This window comes from Labrus bergylta, chromosome 20 (assembly GCF_963930695.1).
Source record: "Labrus bergylta chromosome 20, fLabBer1.1, whole genome shotgun sequence".
NCBI classification, from domain to species: Eukaryota; Metazoa; Chordata; class Actinopteri; order Labriformes; family Labridae; genus Labrus; species Labrus bergylta.
Window position 1 is genome coordinate 9,109,916 of NC_089214.1, and position 26,730 is coordinate 9,136,645.

At 40.2% G+C, this 26,730-nt stretch overlaps 1 protein-coding gene across 3 annotated transcripts in view; it reads left to right on the forward strand.

Moving 5' to 3' along the window:
• Window positions 1-26,730, forward strand: part of LOC109993119 (nebulin) — a 59,940-nt gene that overhangs the window by 24,094 nt on the left and 9,116 nt on the right. For all 3 annotated transcript variants that reach the window (XM_065948754.1, XM_065948755.1, XM_065948756.1), the window contains exons 25-60: window positions 288-398; window positions 548-655; window positions 1,264-1,374; window positions 1,451-1,561; window positions 1,867-1,977; window positions 2,103-2,213; window positions 2,669-2,779; window positions 3,364-3,474; window positions 4,102-4,212; window positions 4,322-4,429; window positions 6,142-6,252; window positions 6,957-7,067; window positions 8,213-8,323; window positions 9,084-9,194; window positions 9,763-9,873; window positions 9,963-10,073; window positions 10,914-11,021; window positions 12,879-12,989; window positions 14,091-14,201; window positions 14,349-14,459; window positions 14,782-14,892; window positions 15,636-15,746; window positions 16,351-16,461; window positions 16,754-16,861; window positions 17,322-17,432; window positions 18,019-18,129; window positions 20,888-20,998; window positions 21,366-21,467; window positions 22,096-22,200; window positions 22,349-22,462; window positions 24,230-24,334; window positions 24,557-24,661; window positions 24,788-24,895; window positions 25,704-25,814; window positions 26,209-26,325; window positions 26,540-26,650. In XM_065948754.1, coding sequence (XP_065804826.1) covers window positions 288-398; window positions 548-655; window positions 1,264-1,374; window positions 1,451-1,561; window positions 1,867-1,977; window positions 2,103-2,213; window positions 2,669-2,779; window positions 3,364-3,474; window positions 4,102-4,212; window positions 4,322-4,429; window positions 6,142-6,252; window positions 6,957-7,067; window positions 8,213-8,323; window positions 9,084-9,194; window positions 9,763-9,873; window positions 9,963-10,073; window positions 10,914-11,021; window positions 12,879-12,989; window positions 14,091-14,201; window positions 14,349-14,459; window positions 14,782-14,892; window positions 15,636-15,746; window positions 16,351-16,461; window positions 16,754-16,861; window positions 17,322-17,432; window positions 18,019-18,129; window positions 20,888-20,998; window positions 21,366-21,467; window positions 22,096-22,200; window positions 22,349-22,462; window positions 24,230-24,334; window positions 24,557-24,661; window positions 24,788-24,895; window positions 25,704-25,814; window positions 26,209-26,325; window positions 26,540-26,650 — 3,963 coding nt within the window. The remainder of the gene's footprint in view (window positions 1-287; window positions 399-547; window positions 656-1,263; window positions 1,375-1,450; window positions 1,562-1,866; window positions 1,978-2,102; window positions 2,214-2,668; window positions 2,780-3,363; window positions 3,475-4,101; window positions 4,213-4,321; window positions 4,430-6,141; window positions 6,253-6,956; window positions 7,068-8,212; window positions 8,324-9,083; window positions 9,195-9,762; window positions 9,874-9,962; window positions 10,074-10,913; window positions 11,022-12,878; window positions 12,990-14,090; window positions 14,202-14,348; window positions 14,460-14,781; window positions 14,893-15,635; window positions 15,747-16,350; window positions 16,462-16,753; window positions 16,862-17,321; window positions 17,433-18,018; window positions 18,130-20,887; window positions 20,999-21,365; window positions 21,468-22,095; window positions 22,201-22,348; window positions 22,463-24,229; window positions 24,335-24,556; window positions 24,662-24,787; window positions 24,896-25,703; window positions 25,815-26,208; window positions 26,326-26,539; window positions 26,651-26,730) is intronic.

Here is a 26,730-nt window from a genome sequence, read left to right on the forward strand (position 1 = left end):
GACCTCCAGCAGGCATTAGTGCGGTTTGCAGGCCTATTGCCAGAGCTCGCTGGATTATATATCCCATCTGGCCTGGGAAGTCTCGAAATGCTCCAGGAGGAGCTGGAAAACGTTGCTTGGGAGACTCTAGGGATACGACAAAAATCCCAAACTTATTTTAGAGAGTCCTGATCCTTCAGGATTAATGACAGATGTATAGCCCAGTTTATTGATCCCAATGCGTCATCTGAAGCGAGCTGATTGAAAAAGAAGTTTCAAGCTGTTAAGGTTTTGAGTTTCTGTTTTAGATGAAGTACAAAGAAGCGGGGAAGAAAGGAGTGATGAGCTCTTTGTACTCGACTCTACCTGAGACTCTGGAAACACAACACGCCAAAGAGGCTTCACAGCTGCAGAGTCAGGTACGCACATATTCATTATCACATATAAATATGTTGTTAGTGCTCTATCTTGTTCTCTGAACTCCTCATGTTCATTCATTATTATATTTGGATTCATGTGAATCATGAATGGTGATTAAGATTCTGTGTTCACACCTCGTCTGCTCCAGTTGAAGTACAAGCAGAGTTTGAAGAACGGCGCCTGCAGTCTGTTCCACCTGATGCCTGAAACCATCGACACTCAGTTTGTCAGAGAGCAGACGGAGATGCACAGTGAGGTAAGACTGTCACAACACTAAGGGTTGCACGACTTCAGACTTCTTTAAGTCGACAGTCATGACATAATAGTCGAGTTGATGTGTACTTGTGGCTGATGAAGTAATCAATAAAACCACGGGAGAAGGGAATACTTTGCAACCAGGAAAAATATTTATTTGCAAATCTGAATGCATGTGCTGCTGAGAGCAAACAGTTAACACATTAAGAAACAACAACTGCTGCAATAAAGTATCCAACAATAACACGTGTGCACCAACTCCCTGATTTTAATCAGGAGAGACAAGTAAATTCAGAAAAGGATTTATTACAATGGATAACATGGAAATGTGACTTGACAGAAATACTGTGGCGCTTGGACTCTATGGGGTTAGATGCCATTGGTTAGATGAGTACCGCTGATGAGAGAAATGATTATCAAATGACAGTCCCAGAAAATGACAGCTTGAGATTGACAGGGGGAAACATGAGTGATCGTGCCAAAAGGGATGAATGAGACTATAAATTAAAAATGATAGAATTCACAGTCCCTCACATTATTCCCTGTCTTAAATGTGTCTCACACAGCCGGTTTCTTCTCTTATTTGAGCTTTTTTTTTCTCATCACAAGGTCAAGTACAAAGAAGAAGGGAAGAAAGAGATGAGCATGAACCTGTACTCTCTGCTCCCCGACACCCTCGACATCCAGCACGCCAAAGAGCTCACAGACATGCAGAGTGAGGTGAATGAATACTCGGTGTACATTCTTTCCCATCCCAAACCTCCATACTTTCTCCTCAACTTTTCATGTCTCCCAGGCTAAATACAAAGAGGCGGGTAAGAAACAGGCTTCAACGTCTCTGTATCAACATCTACCTGAAACTCTGGAGACGCAACATGCTAAAGAGGCTTCACAGCTGCAGAGTCAGGTAACCACGCGCATCATGAAACTTTAACAGGCGCTGCTTATCAACAGTACCACCACGTCTTATCTGTGGAGCAACGACTCTTTAAAGACATGAAAAGGCTCAATTTCCCTTTTTTTGTATGAAATAAGTCGACTCTGCAGTTTGAGCATCACAACATAGAAACCACTCTTTAAACCCAAAGTCAAAACCTGCCCTGCTTAACATTTATTTCTGCATGTTTTTGCAGTTTCCCAGGTTTATACTGCATCGTTTTATTCCTTTTCCTCAGTGAGTGTTTGTATGTCGTCCTCTCTGTGTCTTGTTAGATTTTGTATAAAGAAGCTGTTAAGAAGGATTTGTCGTGTCCAGTTTACCACCAGCTGCCCGACACTCTGGAGACACAGTTTGCTCGAGAGCTCACCGACATGCAGAGCCAAGTAAGAGCAAGAAACAACAACTGTAAAATGTGATAAAAGATGACACTGTAATATCGAAGCCTTGTTCAAGACCTGTTGAAGCTGCTTAAAACGAGTCAAAATGTGTGTTCTGTCTTTGATTGTAGAACAAGTACAAGGAGGGCGGGATGAGGAGCCTCTCTCAGAGCTTCTACTCTCAGCTGCCAGAAACCATCGACACTCAGTTTGCTAAATCTGTCTCTGAGCTGCAGAGCGAGGTGATGCACAAAGATATCCAACACATAAATAAGACCGCTCAGATTGAACAGAGAGTAATGACAAGCTCAACCAGGTGACCCTGTTCTTTAGTGGCTTTGTTGCCTGTAGCCAAAAATTGTATTAAGCTTCATATATCTATTAATGATCTGTCAGTGACCTGTGTTTATTGAGCTGATGGTGCTTTATAGGAAAGAGGAAAGAAACGTGTTTGACAACATTACAGAGAGGATCCTGCTCCTCACTTTGGGAATCACTGTCATAAGAGATCCCTTGGGTCATATTTTTAGACACAAGAAATTAGACGGATGAAGAATCTGAGTCTTTTAGACGTTCAATAAAGCCCACTGTATAATTATATGCTTGAAATCAAAAGCAAACATTTCGTCTTGAAAAACGTTGTGACTCAAACTGACCAAGTGAAGAAAAAACATCTTAAACAGTTTTTCTTTTTCAGACAAAGTATAAGAAGTCTGGGAGGCAGGATGCCGGCAGCTCCTTGTACTCTGTGATGGCTGAAACTCTGGACACTCAACACGCCAAGCAGGCCTCACAGCTACAGAGCCAGGTACTGATCACACACTGCTATCGATATGATGCTGTTTATACTTTATATCTAATATGTGTATTACACAGAAGTGAGCAAGTAGTGTATGAATGTTTTTTTTAATTGTGTCGAATGAGTACACTACATAGTCCACTACAGAGAACTCTCTATAGAGTGAGTAGGGAGAAGAGGATGATTGTGTCATTTCAGACACAACCCAGGAGTTGGCGGTGGCTGTTTTCAAACCTTTATCCCGTCAGTTCATGCTGACTCTTTCTGATTTCAAACAACCTCTGAATATGAGACAAAGTCAGTTATTTTGTGGTTTGAAGTTCAACTGAATCATGATAATTATTTTTTTTATTTGGAGATTTACCAAAGATTCTAATCTTTGTTTTGCTGAAATTCAGTGATAACTTATCAATGTCAAGCAATTCCCTTTCCAATGTACTCAGCAGCCATTTCAAATTTAGCCATGAAGATGTCTCTGCACTTTTGTACTTTTTGCAGATTGTGAGTCAAGTTAAAGACAATCGGTACTTTTGTAAATGATCAAACTTTTCATCAGTCAGACGTAGAAACACGAGTCACTGTTGTCCCTGCAGGTGAAGTACAAAGAGGACGTGCAGAAGGAGATGTCGTCCACTCTGTTCTCCAGTCTTCCTCAGACACTTCAGACTGAGTTGGCCAAGGAAGTGACGGAGCTCCAGAGTCAGGTGACACTCAGTTCACCTCAGCAGCTGTCTGTTCTATGTACTGAAGACCATTGTTAACTCCTATGTGTCTTTAAAACTGGGATACGCTTGATAACAGGGATGATCATTGGACAGATGGACATTTTTGTTAAGATCTCTTTTTAACCAGGAAGAGCTGTTACTTCTCTCTCTTCAGGGCCACCAGACTCACTTCATAAAATACATTTAATTGAAAAGTAACAAAGTGAGCTGATTTCTGTGATTTTTGTTGGCGTGTCATTGATTATATTTTTTGGAATTCATCTCTATATAAAGAACTATTTTTATATTACATGACGATAGCATGGTATTAGTTTAGTATCAATAGTCTTTATTTGAGGAGTGTTACTGTCTGCCTTGTTTCCTGCAGGAAAAAAATAAATTGTCTTTGTTTCTGGTGCCATGTTTCTGATGTCAGTGATTTAGTCAAAGAGTCAGATGAACTCAAATTAGAAGCAGTCCATTGAAGTTCAAACCTCCCATTTGATAAACAGTTATGTATATCAGAGGAATCAGAGGACATAAATATCACTATGGAGTGATAGACAGACAGTTTTAGGGACGGGTGCAGACCCTTGTTCTGATCCGAGTCTTTGTTCTGTGATGCAGTTGAAGTATAAGGAGGGCTGTAAGAAGGAAGCCTCCTCGTCTCTCTACCACCTCCTCCCTGAGACAGCAGACACACACTTTGCCAAACAGATGTCGGAGATCCAGAGCGAGGTGCAGTCACGCTCCGTACTACTCTCCTCTTATCTCACACTTCTTCTTTCTTTCTATATGAAAATGACTCTATTTGCATGAATGTGATGATTCCCCTCCTCCTTAATAGGCAAAGTACAAGAAGGACAAAGAGGATCTGCCCAACACGTTATTCTCTCTGCTGCCTGAAACTCTGCAGACTCAGTTTGTTAAAGAGATGGCCGAGACGCACAGCGAGGTGAGGGAACTATTTTTACTCTTTTTACTCACAGGAAATTACCCAACCCCCGTCTTATACACCCCCCCCCCCCCCCCCCCCCCCCCCCCCCTTAAAGCTTAAAACCAAACCGAGGAAAACATGTCACTCACAAAGTTTCTTTATTTATCTCAGTTTTTAGAGATCAAAGTGAGACAAGATCGTTGTAGTCTTCAGAGTATTTGTGGAACTAAAGCAGCTTCTTCTATGACGATTTATTCAGAGTAATATCGACTTTAATGTGACTTTGACCTGCTGCTGTCTTGACAAGAACCTTTTTGAAGCAGAGATCCTGTTTGTCCGTGTGCATGTCCTGGCTAAATAAAGGAAAAAATTCAAAACAAAATCCAATCTAAAAATCATTAGAGGACGAGTGAAGTCACACTCAGTCATTTTTGAAAGATCAGTTTTTAGAATATCTGTATCCTCTGTGGTGCTCTTAAGAACATATTATGTAGCTAGGCACCGTGCATAGGCATTGCAGTGTCTCCCTGGAGTCACAGTGATGGAAAAGAACATCACTGCTGCATCTTTGAACGTCTCATTTCACTTTAAAAACACTCAAGACAGCTCAGCTGACGAGTCAAAAGTTATATCCACCTTATGCCATCAAACATTTGATGTCATTCACTCTTAACGTTCCTTTTAGATCTGTTCAACTGTTTTTGATCTGCTCCTCGAGTTCCTTTGTCTGTGACATAACCTTCACTCTACCAGAAGTCCGTACTATTAATATAGCAAGTAAACTACTCTCAGCCTAAGACAGTGCAAAAAGAAAAGTTGATTAAAAAAGGAAGTGATTCATCGCCATTAATCTAATTTTATAGGATCTGTTTTTTAACGCTAGCATGCATGTGTCGTGTGTTGGTTGCATTAAATATGACGTGTTTCAAGTTGACACATTCAGATTTAATTCAGTTGGTGAATTAGTTAAAGGTACATGTCAAATGTTATTAAAACGGAAACTTAACAGAGAAAGCAAAGAGCTGGAGACTCTTCAAAACCAGCAGTCAGAGTTTATTTCTGTACATGTTGGTGAAGTTATCACTCAGTGTGTCGGATGTTTAAGTGCAGAGACAGACAGCGCAGAGATAAGAAGTCTGGGCCTCTTTACTCTTTCTCGAATGCTGCTTCCACACATGCACAACACTCCAGAATAACTCCTGGAATGTTTGGTCTGAGCTGCATTTTTTAACGCAAACAGACACATTTTGATTTCCGACGTATCTAGAATTTTTCTGCCAGCTCCATAAAGAATTTTTCAAAGGGAAGTTCGGTGTTAGCTTGATGCTAGAACACATCATTTCATTTCTATTCCTTTAAAAGGGAAGTCTCTTTATGGCACTTATATGGTCCACGTTTAAGTGGGACTGGAATATGACGCTCTATTGGTTATTAGCTGATAGATCTGATGATGTCATAAATGGTTGCTATATCAATGACCAATAGGATGAAGGCTGATAAAGGAAGTCAGAGAAAACTTACTTTACTTACTTACTTTTGAAGTTTAAACATCTGTTTCAAAAAGAACTGTGATGTTTGATACTTTAGTGTGAACAGAGGTGTGTCGTCGTTTATTGTGTTTATATTTGTGTGTGTGTGTGTGTGTGTGTGTGTGTGTGTGTGTGTGTGTGTGTGTGTGTGTGTGTGTGTGTGTGTGTGTGTGTGTGTGTGTGTGTGTGTGTGTGTATCAGGTGAAGTACAAGCAGGCAGGGAAGCAGCAGACGGCGTCGTCGCTTTACTCCACACTTCCTGAAACTCTGGAGACCAAACACGCCAAAGAAGCAACTGATCTCCAGAGTGAAGTGAGTCTTTATCTTTCTCTTTCTATCTGTTTTCTCAAATTCAAAATGTTGAATGTTTTCTCACTGCCTTCAAAAACAAGCTAACAAAACTGTATCTCACATTTTGATGACTTTAAAGAGTTCACACAATTTCCATCCATTTTCTTGCTTAGGCTGGCTGCACACAATGATTTTCAAAACATGGGAAACCACAGAAATAAGGACAGTTTCAACCGATTATTAACTTTATAATCCCCTGACCTCATTCACTCGACGATTCAGCCAGACCACAAGATCATACACCTGCTGTCTGTAGAAAACTCATCGTCTTTGTCAATATTCCACTTGGCTCATGGCACAGTATTGTTCATGTTTGTTGACATGTTCGTGAGCTGTAAAAGTATACAGCATCTGCTTGGTGACGCCTTCCCGGTCTGCTCGCTCTCATTGGCTGTTGTGTGTAGTCCGTCGAAGGCAGCAGGATCTGGAATTAAAATAATCACATTGACACCACACACTTGAGTATTAGTCGGACAAATAGTTGGTTGCGACATGCCTTGAATTAGACTACTAAGTGGAAGAAAAAGTCATTTATGAAATTTGTTGAAACTGGCCCTTTATAACGTAAGGTGTTTGTGAAAAACATCCACATGAAAAGTTAAAACGATTTAATCAGTCAGGTAATTTATTTTCTGCATTCGTTCTCATTTTTTGTGTTTGAACAGAAAAAGTACAAAGATGAAGGAAGAAAGGAGATGACGTCGTCTCTGTACTCTCAGCTCCCTGAAACATCAGAGACTCAGTTTGCCCGGGAGATGACCGAGTTACAGAGCGAGGTACAGAACACACACACACACACACACACACACACACACACACACACACACACACACACACACACACACACACACACACACACACACACACACACACACACACACACACACACTCACGCAGTAGATAAAACTCTCTTTGAAGGAAAATCATCAGAAACAACACAACTTGTACCACTAACATGAGAAAAACGCAGCTGATATTTGTGTCTCAAACATTTTGTTGTTCATGGTTAAGAGCCAGAGAGTCCAATTAGCAACTTCAGAAGCTTCAATGTGTTCAGATCAAAAGTGAAATAAAAATCACCCCTCCAGATATGTCTGTAAAATAAACGCTGTCATCTCTGGGTTCAATCTTTATTTGTACTCTGGAGAACTTCAGCAGTAAATACCTGAAAAATAAACTGAATTTGTTGTGATTTTCTCACAATAACACAATAATAAATCCTGTTCTTCGATTGCACTGATTTGACCGTGCAAAGATACTCAGAAAGCTGCTCTCTCAAATTAAAAACTGAATTTCAATCAAAGATCATTCCCTTTATTATTAGGTTACTATATTTCAGGAAAAAGGATATTTTAAGCAGCACTAGAGTTTAGTCCAAACAGAGGCTCCATTCAGTTCACCGGTATGTGAAGTTTAAATGAAGCTGTAAAATGAAACGTAGGCAGTAACCAGAGAGGAGAGTTTTCAGCCTATGTATGCTGTCTGTTCTCTGTGTTCTTCTTTTAGAAGAGGCTCTTAAGTAAAAAACTCTCTGAGGATAAAAGTCTGATAGATGGATTCTCTGTTCTGCTTTAACCCAAAGTCCAGCGAGCCTGTTTGTTAACAGAGAGAAAAAGCTCAAAGACCTCAAAGAGTCTTACATCACCACCATCAGTATAAAGCTGAGAAATGTCCTCAATTTGCAGTTTTCTCAAAGAAAAAGAGGAAAAATATTGAAAACAAAACTAGACAGGAAAGTTCTCTTGACTTGCGCATCATTTTTGTGGATATCTCTGCAACAGAAGTGAACCCGGAGCCTTTAACCACAACGTGTCGCACATTCACATTTGAAAGAAGACAGTTACCCACTGCAGACACATCACCACAGTACTTAAAGATCACACACCCGCTTATTTGTCTGATTTGATCTTTTTGTCTTTAGAACAAGTATAAGGAGAGCGGGAAGAAGAGCCAGACCGTCAGTGTTTACTCTCAGCTCCAAGAAACCAACGACATCCAGTTTGCCAAGGCTGTCTCTGAAATACAAAGTCAGGTACGGCGACATATTTATTCATTTAAAGGAGGTTCTAATATTTGAACCTGAGCCCTGATGAGAAATACTCTGGAGGCTTAATGAATATTAAATATTAATAAAGTGACCAGACTACACTGGAAAAAAAACTGTCATTTAACCTCATAGGAGTTACTGTCAAGAGCCGGAGCCACCGAAGCCCTTCCAGAGGGGCGTGGTCAGACCAAAGTCATTTGCATTTAAAGCTACAGACGTAGAAACAGCTTTTTCTGTTCAGGAATAGAGGCGTTTATAGTCATGATAAAATACAGGATCAGAGTGGATTTTTAACAAGAAGCTTCACAGACATGTTTTGAGGAGCTCCTAGACTTATTTAAACTTGTTGATAAGGAGGATAGAGATTCTGCCAAAAAACAAATTGGAGCACTCTTAGAAGAAAATAGTACAAGAGGTTAGATTGCTTTTCTTTTTATGGGTCAGTTGACTTTGGTTGATGATTTGAAGTTTCAGAGACAGTGTTGACTTTTTCTTCTTTTAAGTTTTGTTTTGGGGCTTTTTATGCCTTTATTTAGAGGTAGGGAAGTTGGTTGAGTCAGAAATCGGGGAGAGAGAGAGAGAGAGAGAGAGAGAGAGAGATGCCACAGGTCGGATTTGAACCCGAGACGCCTGTTAGGAGGACCACAGCCTCTGTAAATGTGCCGTGCGCACTAACCACTATGCTACCAGCATAGAAGTGTTGACTTCTAATGGAAAATAATTACTCATTTTGTCTTCTTTTCAGACTAAATATAAAGAAGCGGGGAAAAGGGAGGCGTCCAGCTGCCTTTACTCGAAGCTGCCCGAGACTCTGGACACTCTGCATGCTAAAGAAGTTTCACAGCTGCAGAGCCAGGTGAGTACATGTGCAGTATGATGTGTTCAGGTTCAGGCCTGTAGTCAGCTGTGATAGAAGTGATGGAGGGAGTCTTGTGTAGATCGATGCTGCTGTAACTAGATGTTTGTTCAGTCGTCAACAATTAACATGAAAGGGTTGTTGTGTCCAGTGAGTTCTTGTATAAAATAAAATTATAATGACATAACAAAATTAAACACAAGGGCAGTTTGTTAAAAAAATACATAGTTTATTTAGAACTTTTTAGAGTCTTCAATAACTCTTGATAATTTCAACGAGAGTTCCATTACCGAGGCTTATATGGGTCTCAGTTCAGTAACTATGGTAACTGAGCCATCAGAGCAAGCCTGCTCAGGGCAGGATAACTGTCCAGCTCAGTTTAGCTGTGGCAAACCACCAACCTCCTAAAGAAGTAAAAACCCTGATCTGTTGACTGGTTTTCCAGAAAGAACTGAACATTTTTCCTGTATGCTACAGTCAAAGTTGTCTTCTAAAATAAGCTGAAATTTGAACCATTAGAGGAGCTTGATGTAGCTGGTTATTCCTTTATTCTTGAATCTTTCTGAAGGTGAAATATAAACGGGACGTTTGTAAGGAGGCGAGCGGCTCTCTGTATCACCAGCTTCCTGAAACCACAGAGACACAGCTGGCCAAAGAGCGGAGAGACATTTACAGCGAGGTGGGAAACACGTGCAGAGTAAAAACGTATCACCTTGATGTGTTTGTTTTGTACTTTTGGTAAAGCGAGCTCTGTGCGCTCTCCGTCAGGTGAAATATAAAGAAGACGGGAAGAAGGGGATCAGTACCAACTTGTACTCGCTCCTCCCTGAGACCGCGGAGACGCTATTCGCCAAGCAGATGTCAGAAATACAGAGCGAGGTGAGGACCCTGAACGCCTCTATGGTCTGTGGATGTTTGCTCAATCAGGATCTTACAGAGTTTTTAACATTTTGTTTTCATTGACATTTCTTTTTGTTCTTCTTTCATCATTGGTGAAATTGCAAGAAGGAAATAGTGACACAAAGGACAAAATGATGAGAGAGAAAGAGAGAGCGAGAGAGAGAGAGAGAGAGAGAGTGAGAGAGAGTGAGAGAGAGAGAGAGAGAGAGAGAGAGAGAGAGAGAGAGTTAACGGAACACAAACAATGACAATGACTGTATTTCAGTCAGACGACTCACGTTTGCCTGTTTGAAATATTTACTGCAGCTGAAAGTAGTTTGTATTTGGCGTCTAGGCTCCGACCTCAACACTCCTTGTAGATTTATTTTATATTTTATATATATTTATATTATTTTATTTATTTTATTTTTATATATGCAGGAATTGAGGAGTGATGACATAATATTTTAAACCTCCAGGAGCCTGCAGGTGGATGCTGGGGTGGTGGGGGGGGATTTAAGTGCAGCGCTGGTACAAGACGGCAAGGCAGTGACAGAGCAGAGAGAGAGAGAAATCTTGCAGCTTAGATAGACCGCTCAGTTGGGAGTCTGTGATTTGAGATTGTGAGAATGATGTATGCCAGTGTAAAATCTGTGCAGCTGGAGTTGTCTGCCTGAACTAGCTCCCAGGTGTCATCTTGGTGGTTTTAACAGAATCTAAAGACGTGCACAACAGAGGCAGCTCGTATCCACTAACAGTGATTTCACACCATAACATGATGAAAAAAGAGCAAATTAAGGAGGTGAAAATCTTTTCAACATCATTTTGTTTTGTTTTAAGGCAAAATACAAGAAGGACAAAGAGGATCTGCCCAACACGTTATACTCTCTGCTGCCTGAAACTCTGCAGACTCAGTTTGTTAAAGAGATGGCCGAGACGCACAGCGAGGTGAGGGAACTCTTCTTACTCTTTTCACTCACAGGAAATTACCCGACCAAGTCTTATACGCCCCCTCTTGAAGATTTTTGGAGGTAAAAATGTTGATCCAATCACAGGAAATAATTTGACTCCCCAAGTTTATTGGTTATCTTGATTTTTTATGAGATCAAATGGTGACTGTTGTTGTAGTTTTCTGAGCATTTTGTTGAGCAGCGTCTTCAACAACGATTTCTTCAGCTTAATGTTGTGTGACATTTACCAGCTGCCTTCAGGACTTTTTTGCAGAAGAGATCTTGTTTATCGGTGTGCGTGTCCCGGCTTAATAAAGAGAAAATGCAAAATATTGCTTTATGCAATCTGCAAATAAAAACCATTATTGTGCAAAGACCTTGTGTGAGAGGTTAGATTCCCTGCCCCTGCCCGAGACCAGCTTGTGGCTGGAGCACCCTCCCTCCCCTTGGACCCAGGCCTAGTTATTGAATTATATCAGACTAAGGCTACCCAAAGTTAATTCTTTATTTAGATTTTTTATAGATCATTGTTTGTTGATCAAGTTTTTAATCTGTTGTTTTTGGATCCTAATAAACGTGCTGCTTTAATTTATAACATGCTTCTGTGCTGAGCTCATTAAGATATCTTCTGAACAGATTTGTGTCCTTCAAACAACATGGAGTAAATTTAACTATAACAGCCAACTTATTAAAAAATGTCAGGTTTAAATGAGTCTCTGGCCCTTACATAAAGTTAACACAACATTACAGCTCCTGTGAGGGACTGCAGGTTTGCATCAACACTCACTTTTTTATTGATCTACGTTCTGGAGACTCATTGGTCAGACTTTAGATACACGAGATGATTTAGGTTGTCTGTTAGAAATCTGAGAGCCACAGACATGATCACAGAAGTATCTAGAGACAGACGATGAAATGTTGGTTCTGGTTTTCTGACAATAAGTGTCCAGGAAATGTGTCCATGTGGTAAAAGATACGTTTAGGGGTCATGTTTTCCATCTGGGACACTTTGATCTGTTCACACATGGCAGATAAGTTGACCACTGTTGTCTATTCTGGTCGTCTTATCAGAAACACATTCAGGGCTGCTGGATTCCTCTCCTCCTCCTCCTCCTCCTCCTCCTCCTCCTCCTCCTCCTCCTCCTCTCTACAACTTATTCCTCATCTCTCATTCTCTGTGTTGATCTGTTCTATGATTTCCTCTCAGCTCTTTGGTTTTTACATCTGCAGGCAGAAGAGCGACAATTTAAGTCTTTTAAAAAACAAAAAGAATTGTCTTTCAGGATTTTTCCAGTTTCTATTATTTTTTCTTCCTGATGCAGATCTGATCCTGATAGCCCACCAATACCAGTGGTTATAAAAATCATTTAATTGTATTTGTTAACATTCGTATTAACTTGTATGGACTCAGTACTCAGCCTGTCCTGCACCGAAGTGTGCAGAGAAACTTTGATTTATTTTTAAAAAACGACACTTCTTCAATTTTAATAATTAAACTTTAACAAAACAAAATCAGCCCCAGGATGTGTTCAGTGTTGTCAGCTTTGACTTAATGTTACATACTTTGCTATCATTCCATATTGTGCAGACTTTGTTTGCCAAATGATGACTTGTCAAAGTTTTCAATACTTCAATAACACTACACAGTCTGTATATGGGGCACCATCTAACCGCTAGGCCATCAGCGCCCCAGTGGTGCATTCGATTCTAAAAGCTTTTAATGATGATAAAACAATCGTGAACAAAAGCCACCCATAACAAAAAAGAGTAATAAAAACATCGTCAATGACTCTGATATTTTTATTGAAAACAGACACACATTTGAACCAGATGTGTGACCTGTAATGTCCTGCAGGTGAAGTATAAGGAAGCAGGAAAGAAAGAAGTGAGCAGCTCTCTTTACCACCAGCTGCCTGAGACTCTGGAGACGCAGCACATTAAAGAGGTCACAGAGCTGCAGAGCCAGGTACACACATCTATGACTCACATTTACATATTCACAGAACATGTTTGTCCTGCGGGGGGGGGGACTGAACACTCGCGTTATTTCATGTAAAAACAGATTTAAGACGCAGAATGGTTACTTCTCTCACTCACACTCTGCACACTGACTGTGTTACATATTTCAGGCGGAGAGAAGCTGCTGAGTTTCTCCTCAAAGACATTTATGAATGAATAATGTTTTTACACTTTGAAGAGTCTTTTCTAAATGCAGTGGATATTAAGGATGCTGTTTGTAGCCGGGAAAGCATTAACAAAGTTTTCCCACAACAGATGCATTTATGTAATGTAGCTCAAGTATTCAGCTGAAGGGGGGGGGGGGGGATCAAGAGTTTGAAGTCATGAAAGTATTATGCAGTCTGCAGAATGATGCGTTCTCTGCTCTCTCGATCAAAGTGTGTCCATTCAACATTCTTGTGTTTGTCCCTGACAGGCTCAGAGTGTCTGACTTCATCACAGAAAGGATCCACAGAGATCGAGCTTTTTGTTCTAGAGGAGGAGGAGGATTATTTCAAAAAGAAATAGCTGGACATATCGCTACCAGACTCCACTGACAAAAAAAACAAGATGATGATGATGAGTTGATGTTGTTGTTTCAGTTTCAACACAGTGAATTTAAAGCAACATTATGTAGGAATTCGGTTTGGTGCGCTTTGGCGCCCCCCAAAGGTCTCGTAATGCAACTGCACTGTTGTGAAACACACAATCTGTTCTGAGTAAGATCTGCAGGGATTACACTCTGCTTCTAAGTCACTAATTCTCTTTTTCTCTCCTGAGCTTCACCCATCACGTCCTCGTCCTCTTAGCCTCAGCTATTGTATCAAACAGTAGCGAATGCCGTAAAGACGTTTGCACATCTCCAGAGAACCGTGGCCTGCTGTAGGGATCCTTTCTGTGATGATGTCAGACATTCAGAATAATAATCTGAGTCTGTCAGGGACAAAAAACAAGAATTTACATGTGTTTTCATCAGGCTCATTCACTTGGAGGGATTGCTTTGCAGGCAATTACACTTTGTTGAACTGAATCCTACATGTTTTGTTCCACCTGCTGCTGTTTCCTCCAGAACAAGTACAAGCAGAGCGGGAAGAAGTTGATGTCGTCCAGTCTTTACGCTCAGCTGCCGCAGACGGCTGAGACACAGCTCGCTGCCAAGATGTCCGACATACAGAGCGAGGTAAAAAAAAAAAAAGAACACACTTGAATTCACAGACACATATGAAGATATTGACGGATGGTCACTCTGACTTTCCTCTTCTTGGTCGATTTTATTCTTGGATAACTGGAATCTTTTCTGTCTGATACTCTGCCTCTCTCTACTCAGAGTAAGTACAAAGAGGACGGGATCAGGAGCCTCTCTCAGAGCTTCTACTCTCAGCTCGCAGAAACCGCCGAGACTCAGTTAGCTAGAAGTGTCTCTGAGCTGCAGAGTCAGGTGAGGAAAACATTCATACATTTTGCATGTTTATTAATTCATCGCTTTGTGGTTTAATTCAGATGTTTCACTCTAAAGGGGAAAATGGAAACATTGTTCATTTTAACATGTTCAGGGTCTATATTACTTTGACCTACAGGTGCAGCTGTAGCAATTTCATGTTTTAAAATCGATTTTTCTTTTAAAATCTTTAAAATAGATTGAGCTATGTACACGTATTAGAAGGAGAGGGTGAAACGAACATGTGCAATACCCTGTAGAAGAAGCCTAAAAACACAGTCTGTGTTGGAAACAGTGTCTAACAGGCAATGCTTTCTTTAAGGCCAAGTACAAGGAGGCGAGCAGGAAGGAGGCGACCAGCTGTCTTTACCACCAGTTACCTGAAACTCTTGAGACGCTACATGCTAAAGAGGCTACTGAGCTGCAGAGTCAGGTACAGTACAGTGCATACTGTGTTTACAGGACTTTCAGAGGTATTTTTATTATAAGCTTTTCATTGTCCTTTTGCTCCAGAGTCATATAACCGTTAGACAATAAAAATAAAAACAATTCAATTCCTCTCACAACATTGAGAATACAGGAAACGTCCATTCAAACGAGCTCAATTCAAAAATAAGGAATCTGACTCTCAAGTGATTCCTCGTTGAAGTTGAGGAGCTTCGCACTGCTACATATTATTTTATATATTTTGACAAATATTGATAAAAGAGCCTCAATAGCTGCATTTTTCTTAAAAGTGATATTTTATTTCAGAGATAAATTATTTAGTTCGAAAACATCCGGTCATCTGTTTCAATGAATTGGGATTCTAAAACACATTGAGATTTTTTCATCAACTAAAAATGTTCAAACTACCCTCATGCATTTGTTGAAACTGAATTTATCTTGAGTTGATGTTTGTGCTTTTGAATAACTTATAATCAGAAGTGTAGGCTCCATGTAAACAAAGTCAGATCTGTGTCAGTGAACTTTTTGCACACATTGCTGTTCAGCTTCACTCTAAGAAATATTCATTATCCAGTGTTGTCCTTTGAATCAACAGCAACTTCAGTATTGGGAACATCCTGCAACATGTTCTCACTGTAGTGCAGGAAGACTCAGAGACAACATGTTTACAGCATCAGGGTTCAGTCAGTATCGTGCCATCAGCCTGTTACATGTCTCTTTCTTTTCCAGGTGAAGTACAAGGAAGGAGGTAAGAAAGAGCTGAGCACCAACCTGTACTCTGTGCTGCCCGAGACAGAAGAGATGAAGATCGCTAAAGCTGCCATGGAGCTTCAGAGTGAGGTGGGTGGACGTTCATCAACTTCCACTGGCACACACTGTCGAAACTTATTTTGAACAAATCAAATATTTATCTAATTAGCTACTGAGGGGTGAATTGGAACTAGTGTCAGACTTATGAGTTCTTTATGGTAAACCAATGTCCAATGTGTTTCTCAGTTAGGATGTCTTTGATCCGTTTATTCTCAGTTCATGAGCCACGATTCCAATAAGCCACATAAATGTACCACATACAAGAATCACTGTGCCCTTTGCTTAAGTCAAGTAAAAGCATAATAAAAACTATTGAAATCCAAAACACTGGAATTTCAAATATGCAATCAAAAAAAAGAAGATAAATCGCGATTAACTATTGAAATCCTGTGATGCAGTGACAGTTTTAATAAATGTATTGTTTGGCAGCCCTAAATATAACATACTTTTATAGATAAGTGAATGTTGGATACATTTCTTTTTTTGCATTAAATAAACTGTTCCCTGTAGGTTGATTTGTTTCGCTTCTTTTGCCGGAAGAGAGTAACTAATAGATAAGAACATGAGCAGCCTTTTGTTTAAGTTTTTATTTTCACATATCTTTGTGCTCTCTGTCTATGTTTGTGTTCCTTAGATTAAATACAAACAGAAAGGCAGACAGGAGATCAGCAGCAGTGTTTTCCACCACATGCCGGAGACCAAAGAGATGGAGTTTGTAAAGCAGATCTCTGAACTTCAGAGCGAGGTGAGGACTACGTTCATGTATGTCACTGTATGTTTCTCAATATTCTATAGATATGTATCCCATAGACTGTATATAAGAAGTGTATTTGGAAGAATGCTAAAAAGGCTTACGCACAGTATTAAAAAAAGGTATCTAAGTGATGTTTATTTCCTCCTCTTTTTACAGACTGTCTTTGGTTTATGCCAAATAGTCTTGTTTTTGGACAGGGAATTTTCAAATTCTATCTGACAAGTTGAAATATATATATGCATCAATATGTATTCATTTTCTGTATGTTGTTTTTCTCTCTTAGACAAAATACAAGAAGGACAAAGAGGATCTGCCCAACACGTTATACTCTCTGCTGCCTGAAACTCTGCAGACTCAATTTGTTAAAGAGATGGCCGAGACACACAGCGAGGTGAGAAACACTCCCTCTGTGTGTTACTCTGAATATTTTAGTGTGTCTGACTGAAATAGCCCGGTTGTGTTTTGGGTTTGCTCCATTTTTTATTTCCCTACTTTACAGATTAATAATTGATCAAGAGACTCGGCACTTATGAATGGGTTTTGTGTGATTTGTCTACTTTGGGAGCTTTATTCACAGCCTGGTTTATTTAAATATCAGGCCTTGCATTTAAGAAATGGTCTTAAGTTTAAATGTTATGTCTTTTATGTCTGCACTTTGGCGGCTGTGGAAAATTCAGTTTGTGGTTGTTTAACAAAAAAAGATAAACTTGCTCATAGTTAAACATAATAAATGGCAGAGTAGTGAATCAGAATGAAGAGAACTACTGAGACAAGAGATGATGATCATTGGGGCTTTTTTATGGACAAAGAATAATACCATATTGATCTTGATGTCGTTTTTCTGTTCTCAGAGTAAATACAAGGAGGCGGGTAAGAAGCAGCGGGTGAACTGCCTGTACTCTCTGCTGCCTGAGACCAAAGACACTCAGCACGCCAAGGAGCAGACCCAGCTACACAGCGAGGTAGAAAAAACGGTTGCTGAAAAAGTCGCTGTTTGTAAACAAGCGATCGACTCTTTATGCTCTCTTACACGCTTGTACTCTTATCAAAGCTCCAATGTCAGCTAAATAAAAATTTGTAAAGTCATTATCTTGACTGAAGTTATGTCTTTCGATCAACGCCCCGATATTTGCAGTATTTTTTGGTATTACAAACTGTGTGCAAAGACAATGAAAATGCAGATCTGCAAATTTGTTTCTATAAATTTGTATTTTGCTCCATATTAAGATCCATTATTTTGTGTCTGTTGTTTCTGCTTTGTTTTAACTCATATCTGATTCTCTTAAGAATCAGTTATGGGTCAGAAACCAGCACTACGATTTCAATATGTCTTATTGTTATGAAGAATGATGTTATTATGATAGTTTATCATTTAAATCTGGAAGGTTAGCCTTCTTGTTAACTTTTATTTTCATACTAGCACGCCTGAGAGTGGACAGGTGACTTAACAAAGCTTGGTTGTGCTGCTTCCCTTAAGAGAGGAGGAACTGATGTTTTGATAACATATTCATCAGATTAAAATGAGTGATGTTTTGTTTTGTGTTGCAGAAAGTGTACAGGGAGGAGGGTAAGAAGGAGGCCGGCTGCAGCCTGTATGCTCAGATGCCCCAAACCATCGAGACCGTGTTTGCTAAAGAGCTGACCAAGACGCAGAGCGATGTGAGTCAAATGACTGTAAATTAAGAGCATCCTTCCAGGTAGATAGGAGCTGTTTAAACATCTTCATACTAATAACACACTGGTTGGATAATAATATGAAGAGCTGGGAGAATGACAGCAGGACAGCAGAGATGATGGTTTTGGATTTTAAAATACAGACTAACTTGGAGCATTAAAAGAGTAGTTCTAACTTTTTCTAGTTTTTATAAATGTACAGGTCTAATTATCTAAAAGTTACAAAATATTTTTGAACATCAGCCAACAGACAAAGATTATTTTTGAGACCAGTCGAGGCGGTGGAAGCTCAGTCTGTCGGAACTTGGTTAGGGAATTACCTTTTTCTGTGGTTAAGTTAATGACGTAAATTGCAATCTACTGGAATTTCCTTAGTTTATTTCAAAATAAAAGCATGTTTGTCGTGAATGTTAGAGCTGCTCAAGTTCATCCTCTATAATAAACATAATCAGTCCTCCCCGTTACATCATCATTAAAGTCACTGACATTAATATTAGACTGATCATTCTATCATCATACTTAGCTGTTACTGCCAATGCTACACACACTTTAACCATTATTACTGATTTTCTGGCTATAAATCTATTATGCGTTATTTTACTGCAAAATAAAAGCATAACAAAACTGATAATTTCAAATACAAAATAACAGACATCCAAACATATGATTAATCATGTGACTGAACACGGTTAACTATTGATTAACTAATAACATTCAGCCACTGATTGTGATTAAAAGATGTAATCTTTGGACAGTCCTTAAAAAATTATCTGACTTTACAAAAAGGTACAACCGTCAGTGACAAAAACAAGAGCTTTGAACATTACACTGCAGCCATGACAGCCTGTTTCTGCTGCTGTCTGTAGCCATCTACTAAAACAGTTTGAATGTGTCAACTAATCATTTACAACCAACAATACCCACAAATAAGACCTAGGTTTAGAAATCTAGGATCATGCTTGTAGTTTTAAACACACACACAGAAACGCACACAAACACAGAGCAAGGATGTTTAGAGGTATCTTTTTGTTTGCTTAGGTGTAAACACAGAGAGCAGCTGTATGGTACTCTACTGCCTGAGGACATGAACACTGACCTACTGCACACACACACACACGCACACACACACACACACACACACACACACACCGCTCAAAAACTAGGGCACAAACAGGATCACTTCTAAAAGTGACATCTCTGAAGACACCATCACATGTGTAAATAAAAGTATTTTTAAACCTGGACTACTTTAAGTTTCCGGTCAAGATGACATTAAGGTAAAATATTATTCCTCCAGTACGATTATTTCATCCAGCAACCATGAAACATGCTGCAATAACTGTGATGTCATTCTAAAAGTTGCTTGTTTTTGTCAGTGACTGGCTCAGATTGTTATTCTAAGTGTCTGAAAACGTTACAGAAAGGACGCCTTCAGCGACAGAGCTTTTAGTTTTCAGTGTCAGTCAGCCCTAGAGGGCAGAAAATAAATCCGGTGGGGAACTGGGGCACGGGCCTGATGCTTTCTGGATTCATGTCTGTTGACCGAGCAATGAAACGCTAACTGGAGCGTATAACGTCGAACACGGAGACAAAAGCAAGCCCAGACAGTCCCAGTGTCTGCAAAGCAGCGATACAATGAAACTGATCTCAGACCTGCAGGCTGAAGATCAAGAGCCTGTTACATCTGAGTTACCAAACTGGTTATGTTTTTTTAAATCTGTGCGGTATACTCCTTTATAATCCAAAATACATCCACTCGGCATCGATACATCGGTTTAACATCGGTATCAGCCGATAGCATCCCTGTTTGCAGACATCCTACCAGCAGCAAATACTGTGTACAGATGTCTGTAGCCGATGTTTGTTTGTTGTTGTTTGTATTCAGTGCTGGCAGGCTAGTATACCTGACTGCTGATTGAGAGAGGAGGATTTTTATTGGGCACAGGAAGTCGGCCGTTGGACGAACACGAGAGAAAATGTTGGCAATGTGGGAGTCTGACACCAAAAGAAGTCTTGAAACAGTCATCGGCTAAATTATTTTTCATATCATTCTTTCTTCAAAGCCGCCGGACAAACGTCAAAAAACATTGGTTTAACCTTACAGAACATCAGTTCCTTCTCTACTGTTGGCTTGATTTGTGTTTCTTTCTGTGTTGCTTCTGAGTTGAACAAAAGTAACTATGTTTATCAGATAAACAATATGAGGCAGAATTTTAAACTGAATGTTGTTTTACAAGCCGGAAAAATGATGCAGCCACCACAGCCCATGATGTACACATTCATCATTCCGACCTAAAAATACGTACATATAGGGCTTAAGGTTCAAAACTAACCATCTCTGTTTTAACTAACTCTTATCTACGTGTGTTAGTTGCTTTTTGAATGAATTATATCGTAATTTCACCTCATTATGATATAGAGTGTGTCACAAAACACAAACAAGCTATTTTAGACAGAACTACCAATCTGTTGGCTTTATTACAAAAACATTTAAACTAGAACTGAACACAGATGGCAGCAGTTTGGTTCTTCATGCCTGTTTTTCTTCACTCAGTTTAACATTCATTTCTCTTTCATGGCATGAATTTCTTCACAGTTGGAAGCCGCTCGTCTGCACTCAGTATTCAGCACCAGGCTGAATTTGTCATCATAAGCTCTCCCTCAATCCTTCACACTCCTTCTTTTAATTTGTCTTTCCTTTGTGTCTCTTTCTCACCTCCTCTCGCTCACGGTCTCTGAGTAGAAGTTCTATAAGGAGAAGTATAACCGTGAGAAGGGCAAGTCCAGCTACACCAACATGAAAACACTGCCGGAGGTGGAGCACGCCATGGAGGTCAACAGGAACCAGAGTGAGGTAACTAAACACACACACACACACACATTCACTGATACACGTTTATACTGTACTATGTCAGAATAATATCTCTAAGAAATAAGTGGTTATGTAACACCTTGTGTGGGCAACAACACCAGCTCATCTGTGTAGAGTTGAGTGTAACAGCACAAATATTAACCCTTTTGTTGCATTCATTTTGTGCATTACTAACAGCAGACCTGTATGAGGGAGAGAAGGGTACGAGGGATTTCATATCAGTTTCTAAAAGCTGAGAATCAGTCAGATTTAAAATGCTCCTGAGAAAGTCGCATTATGACAGAAGAAGCTGTGATACATGCTGATTCAAACTGGATACATGCTCATACTACACAGTAACTGTTCTCAGGTCGGCTACAGAAAAGGCAAAGAGGAGCTTCATCACTACAACCCTGTGGTAGACAGACCGGACATTGTCAACGCCAGCAACGCCGCCAAACTGGCCAACGATGTGAGTCTGTGTAGGCAGGATTTATGTGTGTGTGTCTGAACATGTTCCAACAGTAATTTCCATGACAACAGTCCCATTAACCAGCTGTTCTCTGAGCTGAACTGCTGATAAATTATAGAAAATGTTCCGCTGTCAACATTGAACTGCCATTATGTGAGAGTGGCCTACAAGGTGTGTGTGTGTGTGTGTGTGTGTGTGTGTGTGTGTCTATGTGTGTGTGTTTCCTCAGACATTCTCTCAACACAGAGTCAGACATCTTTCATAAGTAAAAGCTGAATCCTCTTTAATTTTTCAATATATAATTCAGCTTTGTGTGTTTTAAATTATTTGTGTGTGTGTGTGTGTGTGTGTGTGTGTGTGTGTGTGTGTGTGTGTGTGTATGTGTGTGTGTGTGTGTGTGTGTGTGTGTGTGTGTGTGTGTGTGTGTGTGTGTGTGTGTGTGAGTGTGCGCGTGCGTTGGTATGCCCTGGTTTGTGTGATGGTGTATGTGCCTTGAATATCGCTGTACATTTGTCTACATTTCTAGATTTTCAATTAAAATATGTGCATGACACATGTGTGTGTGTGTGTGTGTGTGTGTGTGTGTGTGTGTGTGTGTGTGTGTGTTGTGTGTGCGTAATTTCCGCAGGCAGCCTATAAGAATAACACAAAGCTACCGGTTTACAGTGACGGCTCTCTTCTGGATAGAACAGACATCCAGCACGCCAAAGACGTTTCAAAACTGGCCAGTCAGGTAACACACAAATACACACTCACACAAACACTCACACACTCACATAGTCCGCCCAGCATGCATTTATTCAGATGTTGGGGAACTAACATCTGACAGTTTGAGACACTCTGAATGAGCTTTAGTTCACTTCTTCTTCTCTCTTCTGCAGGTGAAGTATAAGGAAAGTTTTGACAAAGATTTAAAGGGCCAGCGACCCTGTTACAACCCACTGGACTGTCTCTCTTTCAAACACACACAAGCTGCCGCTGCTCTGGCCAGTCAGGTGAGTGAATCACGGTCACATCATTTCTCATGCGCTGACATAAATTAAGTACATACCGACCACCGACCAGAGTATAGTGTGTGTGGGTGTGTGTGTGTGTGTTTCATTCACTTTGTCTCACTCTCCGAAACTCAGACTGTTGTGTGGGCGTTTCCATGGCAACCTTTGTAAGGCAAATCCAGTCCGATTGTAGGCAGAGAGTTAGAGAAGTTGGTGAGGTTATTCACATACAAACACACACACACACACACACACACACACACACACACACAAACACACACACACCTGATGATCTGATCGACACATACATGCAAGAAAAGGCACAACATGCAGTCACACACATACATATAAGACATTGGAACAGACATCAAAACATGCAAATGCACATTAAGATGACACACTTTCATGGACACACAGACACACACACACACACACACACACACACACACACACACACACACACACACAGATGATGCCATGGTTCAGTTTTAGTCGGCTCTCTGCCCACACAGCCACAGAAAAAGAGCTTCTTCACTTCACAAGGTTACATAACAGGGTGTTGTGTTGAATGCTGCCTGGTGTTCAGGAACGTTCAGCTGCTTTACAGAAAAAACTTCTTACCAAGCCACAAACAGTCTGTATCAACATGCCTGCATGTGAAATCAGTTTTTCCAGCAGAAACATTCTCAAAAGGGGCTCAAAATGGGACAGAATATTGCACTAAATCAATGAGAAAAATATCAAAGACATGAGCATGTGTGAGGAAAATGAATTAAATGTTCACTTTTATAACTGCAGGAAAACACAGCCCTGAGGTGCTTTTGATGTTTTGATGTTTTGATGTTTTGATGTTTTGTAGCCTGGAGGTTGGAGGTTGGGCTTAATGTTCATCAGCATTTCTGTCATTAAGTGGAATCATAATGTCCTAATTTTATCTGAGATGTAGGAGTGAGCAGGAGGCAGTCACCATTCTGACAGACTGTCAGTCAAGTGAAAAACACAGCTTCATAAGTAGATATAATGAACAGCAAAATACAGTTAAAGTGCTGATGATTACGATATGATAACCTCTAACCGAGGAAGATCATAATTAACAAGTTATTGAGGCATATTTTTTTTGACCATATTTTGAGTCTTATTACCTGTAGTACAAAACATTTGGGAACCTCTCCTTTGGATTCTTTCAGCGAGGAGCTGCCAAGCAGGCTGAAAGTTGGTGTTTTTGTCAGAGAGAAGCTCTGATTATTATTTACTGCTGCATTTCACTTGTACGTCCTGTTTACATTTAATGACAAATTAAAGTGCCCAATTTTAAAACATTTAAGGCTCGTAAAAACTAACAAAATGTTTTGGAATTGCTGCAGTAGATTGCCTCATCAAGCAGCGATGAAAGATGCCGATTATCTAAGAACATCCATTAAAAGTTGTTGTTACTGTCACTGACAGGCTCAGATTAAACCAACAAAATGAACATTGCTGCTGCTGCAAAACTGATTGATCTCACTCAATATGCAGCAAAGGTAGACCAGCAACCCCTCTGTGTTCTGAGGAGAAAAATGTTGTCAGTCGAGTGTGGTAAAGAGAGCAAATTAGGGGTTGGTACTTGCTATAAAAAAATCTTCTTCCTCTTCTATCTTTTCTGTACTGTTGTCAGGCACTAATAATAACAATCTGAGCCTGCCAATGACCAAAAATGACGCTCCTAGATTTTTGGAAAATAACGGGAGAATGTAATATGCTAATAAGGACTCTTGTTCTGTTCTCCAGGTGAAGTATAAGCTCAACCAGAACCAAAAACCTGAAGGTACCTCAGACCTGCCCAACCTCCTGCAGCTTGAGCATGTTCTGCACGCCAGCAAACTGCAGAGTAACGTACGACGACATCACACACCTGCTTCACAACTCAGTACTGTCAATACATGAGCCAATTTATGGGAGCATGGGATTCTATTGATTGAGTGTGTGTGTGTGTGTGTGTGTGTGTGTGTGTGTGTGTGTGTGTGTGTGTGTGTGTGTGTGTGTGTGTGTGTGTGTGTGTGTGTGTGTGTGTGTGTGTGTGTGTGTGTGTGTGTGTGTGTGTGTGTGTTTTTGTAGGTGGAGTATAAGAAGAAGTATGAGGAGACCAAGGCTCACTACCACATCCCTCTGGACACAGCTGAACAGCTCCACCACAAGGAGAACGCAGTGCTGCACAGCCAGGTGACAGACAGATACTGCTCATGCTGCAGCTCTCTCTTTCTCTCTCTCTCTCTCTCTCTCTCTCTCTCTCTCTCTCTCTCTCTCTCTCTCTCTCTCTCTCAGTTAACAGGTGAAAATCTGTTTCAGGTGAAGTACAGGGAGGAGTATGAGAGGAACAAAGGTCGCTCTCAGATGGAGTTTGGAGACACTCAGACCTACAAGGTGTCTAAAGAAGCTCAGAAGATTCAGAGTGAGGTAAAGCACTCACAACCCTCAATCCTATCTACCGTTAAACTTCAAATAATAGCCCAGGCTTTTATTTATTCAGCCTATGATATAACCCTGCCTTTAATTGAAGCTGGCCTTGAATTGTTAACTAAACTCATGCACAGCAAAGATGGGGTCAATTATAAAAATGAAAATGTACTAGGGCTGTCAGCACAGTTAATCACAATGAATTAAGGTCTGAAATGAATGCATCCATTTTTTAAAGTAGAGATAAATGGCATTCTATTTTGTCCTCTGAGGCACAACGTGGATAATCACGGTGTCTTCCTGTCGTCACAGTGATGGAATAGAACACGTTGCTGCATCTTTGAACTCCTCATTTCATTTTAAAAAACCTCCTAGACATCTCAGTTTTCGAGTCAAAGTAAAATCAACGATATGACATGAAACATTTCCCATTTTTACTTTCATTTAGTTTTTTGATCTGTAACAACTTCCTTTTTTTGTGGTTTAGTTAATGTTGTAACCTTAGATATACTAGAAGGTGCTTACTTTATTTCAAAATAAAAACAGGGTGATTAACAGCATTAAACATTTTAATTGTTTGACTGCCCTAAAATTTACACCAGAAAGAATATTTAACTGTGACCACAATCAGGATATCTATAAACAAATCAATCACAAATCACTAACTTCATCTAGATCTATAACACAGCCTATCTCTGACAACCAACCTGCTAATCTCTCTCTCTCTCTCTCTCTCTCTCTCTCTCTCTCTCTCTCTCTCTCTCTCTCTCTCTCTCTCTCTCTCTCTCTCTCACTCTCTCTCTCTCAGAGGGAGTATCGTAGGGACTATGTGGAGCAGATAAAGGGGAAAGCTTTAGTTGATGCAGACCAGACACCTGGATACCTGACAGCCCTTCACGCCAGCAGCCTGCTCAGCGAGGTAACACACACAAGAGGAAAGAATTGGAGATGAAGTATTTTACTCTTTGAAGTAATTTCTGAAAGTAAAGACGTAAGAACTTTCAGTATTTTTTTAAGTATAGTTATATAGTATAGAGTTAATAATTAATTTAATTAAAGTATTTTAGTAATCCTAAAAGTTGATTTAATCCGTCTTTAACTTATTTTATTTTATCTCATACACACTTTGATCACTTCTCCTCTGGATTATGGCATTGCAGCAAATCCCTCACACACTTATCCACCTTCATTGACTCCCAGTCAAGTCCTGCATCAGTATCTTTCTGACTTCCTCTACACTGCACTCCACTGATATTAAATCATTATATCAGAATCAGTATTGATTTATATAGTCTTACTATTTCTCCCTACAGAAAGAGTACAGGAAAGACCTGGAGCAGGAAGTGAAGGGGCGGGGCTTATCCGGCATCGGGCTGGAGGAAACACCTGAGTTGCTGAGGGTCAAAAATGCCACTCAGATACTGAACCAGGTAAACTGGACAGCAGATACACACTCTTAAAAAGTACTAAAGATGTGACTCTAATCTAAGCATTGTTGGTGTGTGTGTGTGTGTGTGTGTGTGTGTGTGTGTGTGTGTGTGTGTGTGTGTGTGTGTGTGTGTGTGTGTGTGTGTGTGTGTGTGTGTGTGTGTGTGTGTGTGTGTGTGTGTGTGTGTGTGTGTGTGTGTGTGTGTGACTCTGCAGAAGGAGTATCGCAGAGATCTAGAGAGGGAGATTGTGGGTAAAGGTATGGAGCTGAGCACAGATGTCCTGGAGATTCAGAGAGCAAAGAGAGCGTCAGAGATCCAGAGCCAGGTAACTCCTCAGTCTGTGTTTTTTGATAATTGTTGATCCTTACAGCGGCAAAATTTATTTAATCAGAACAAATTACATTT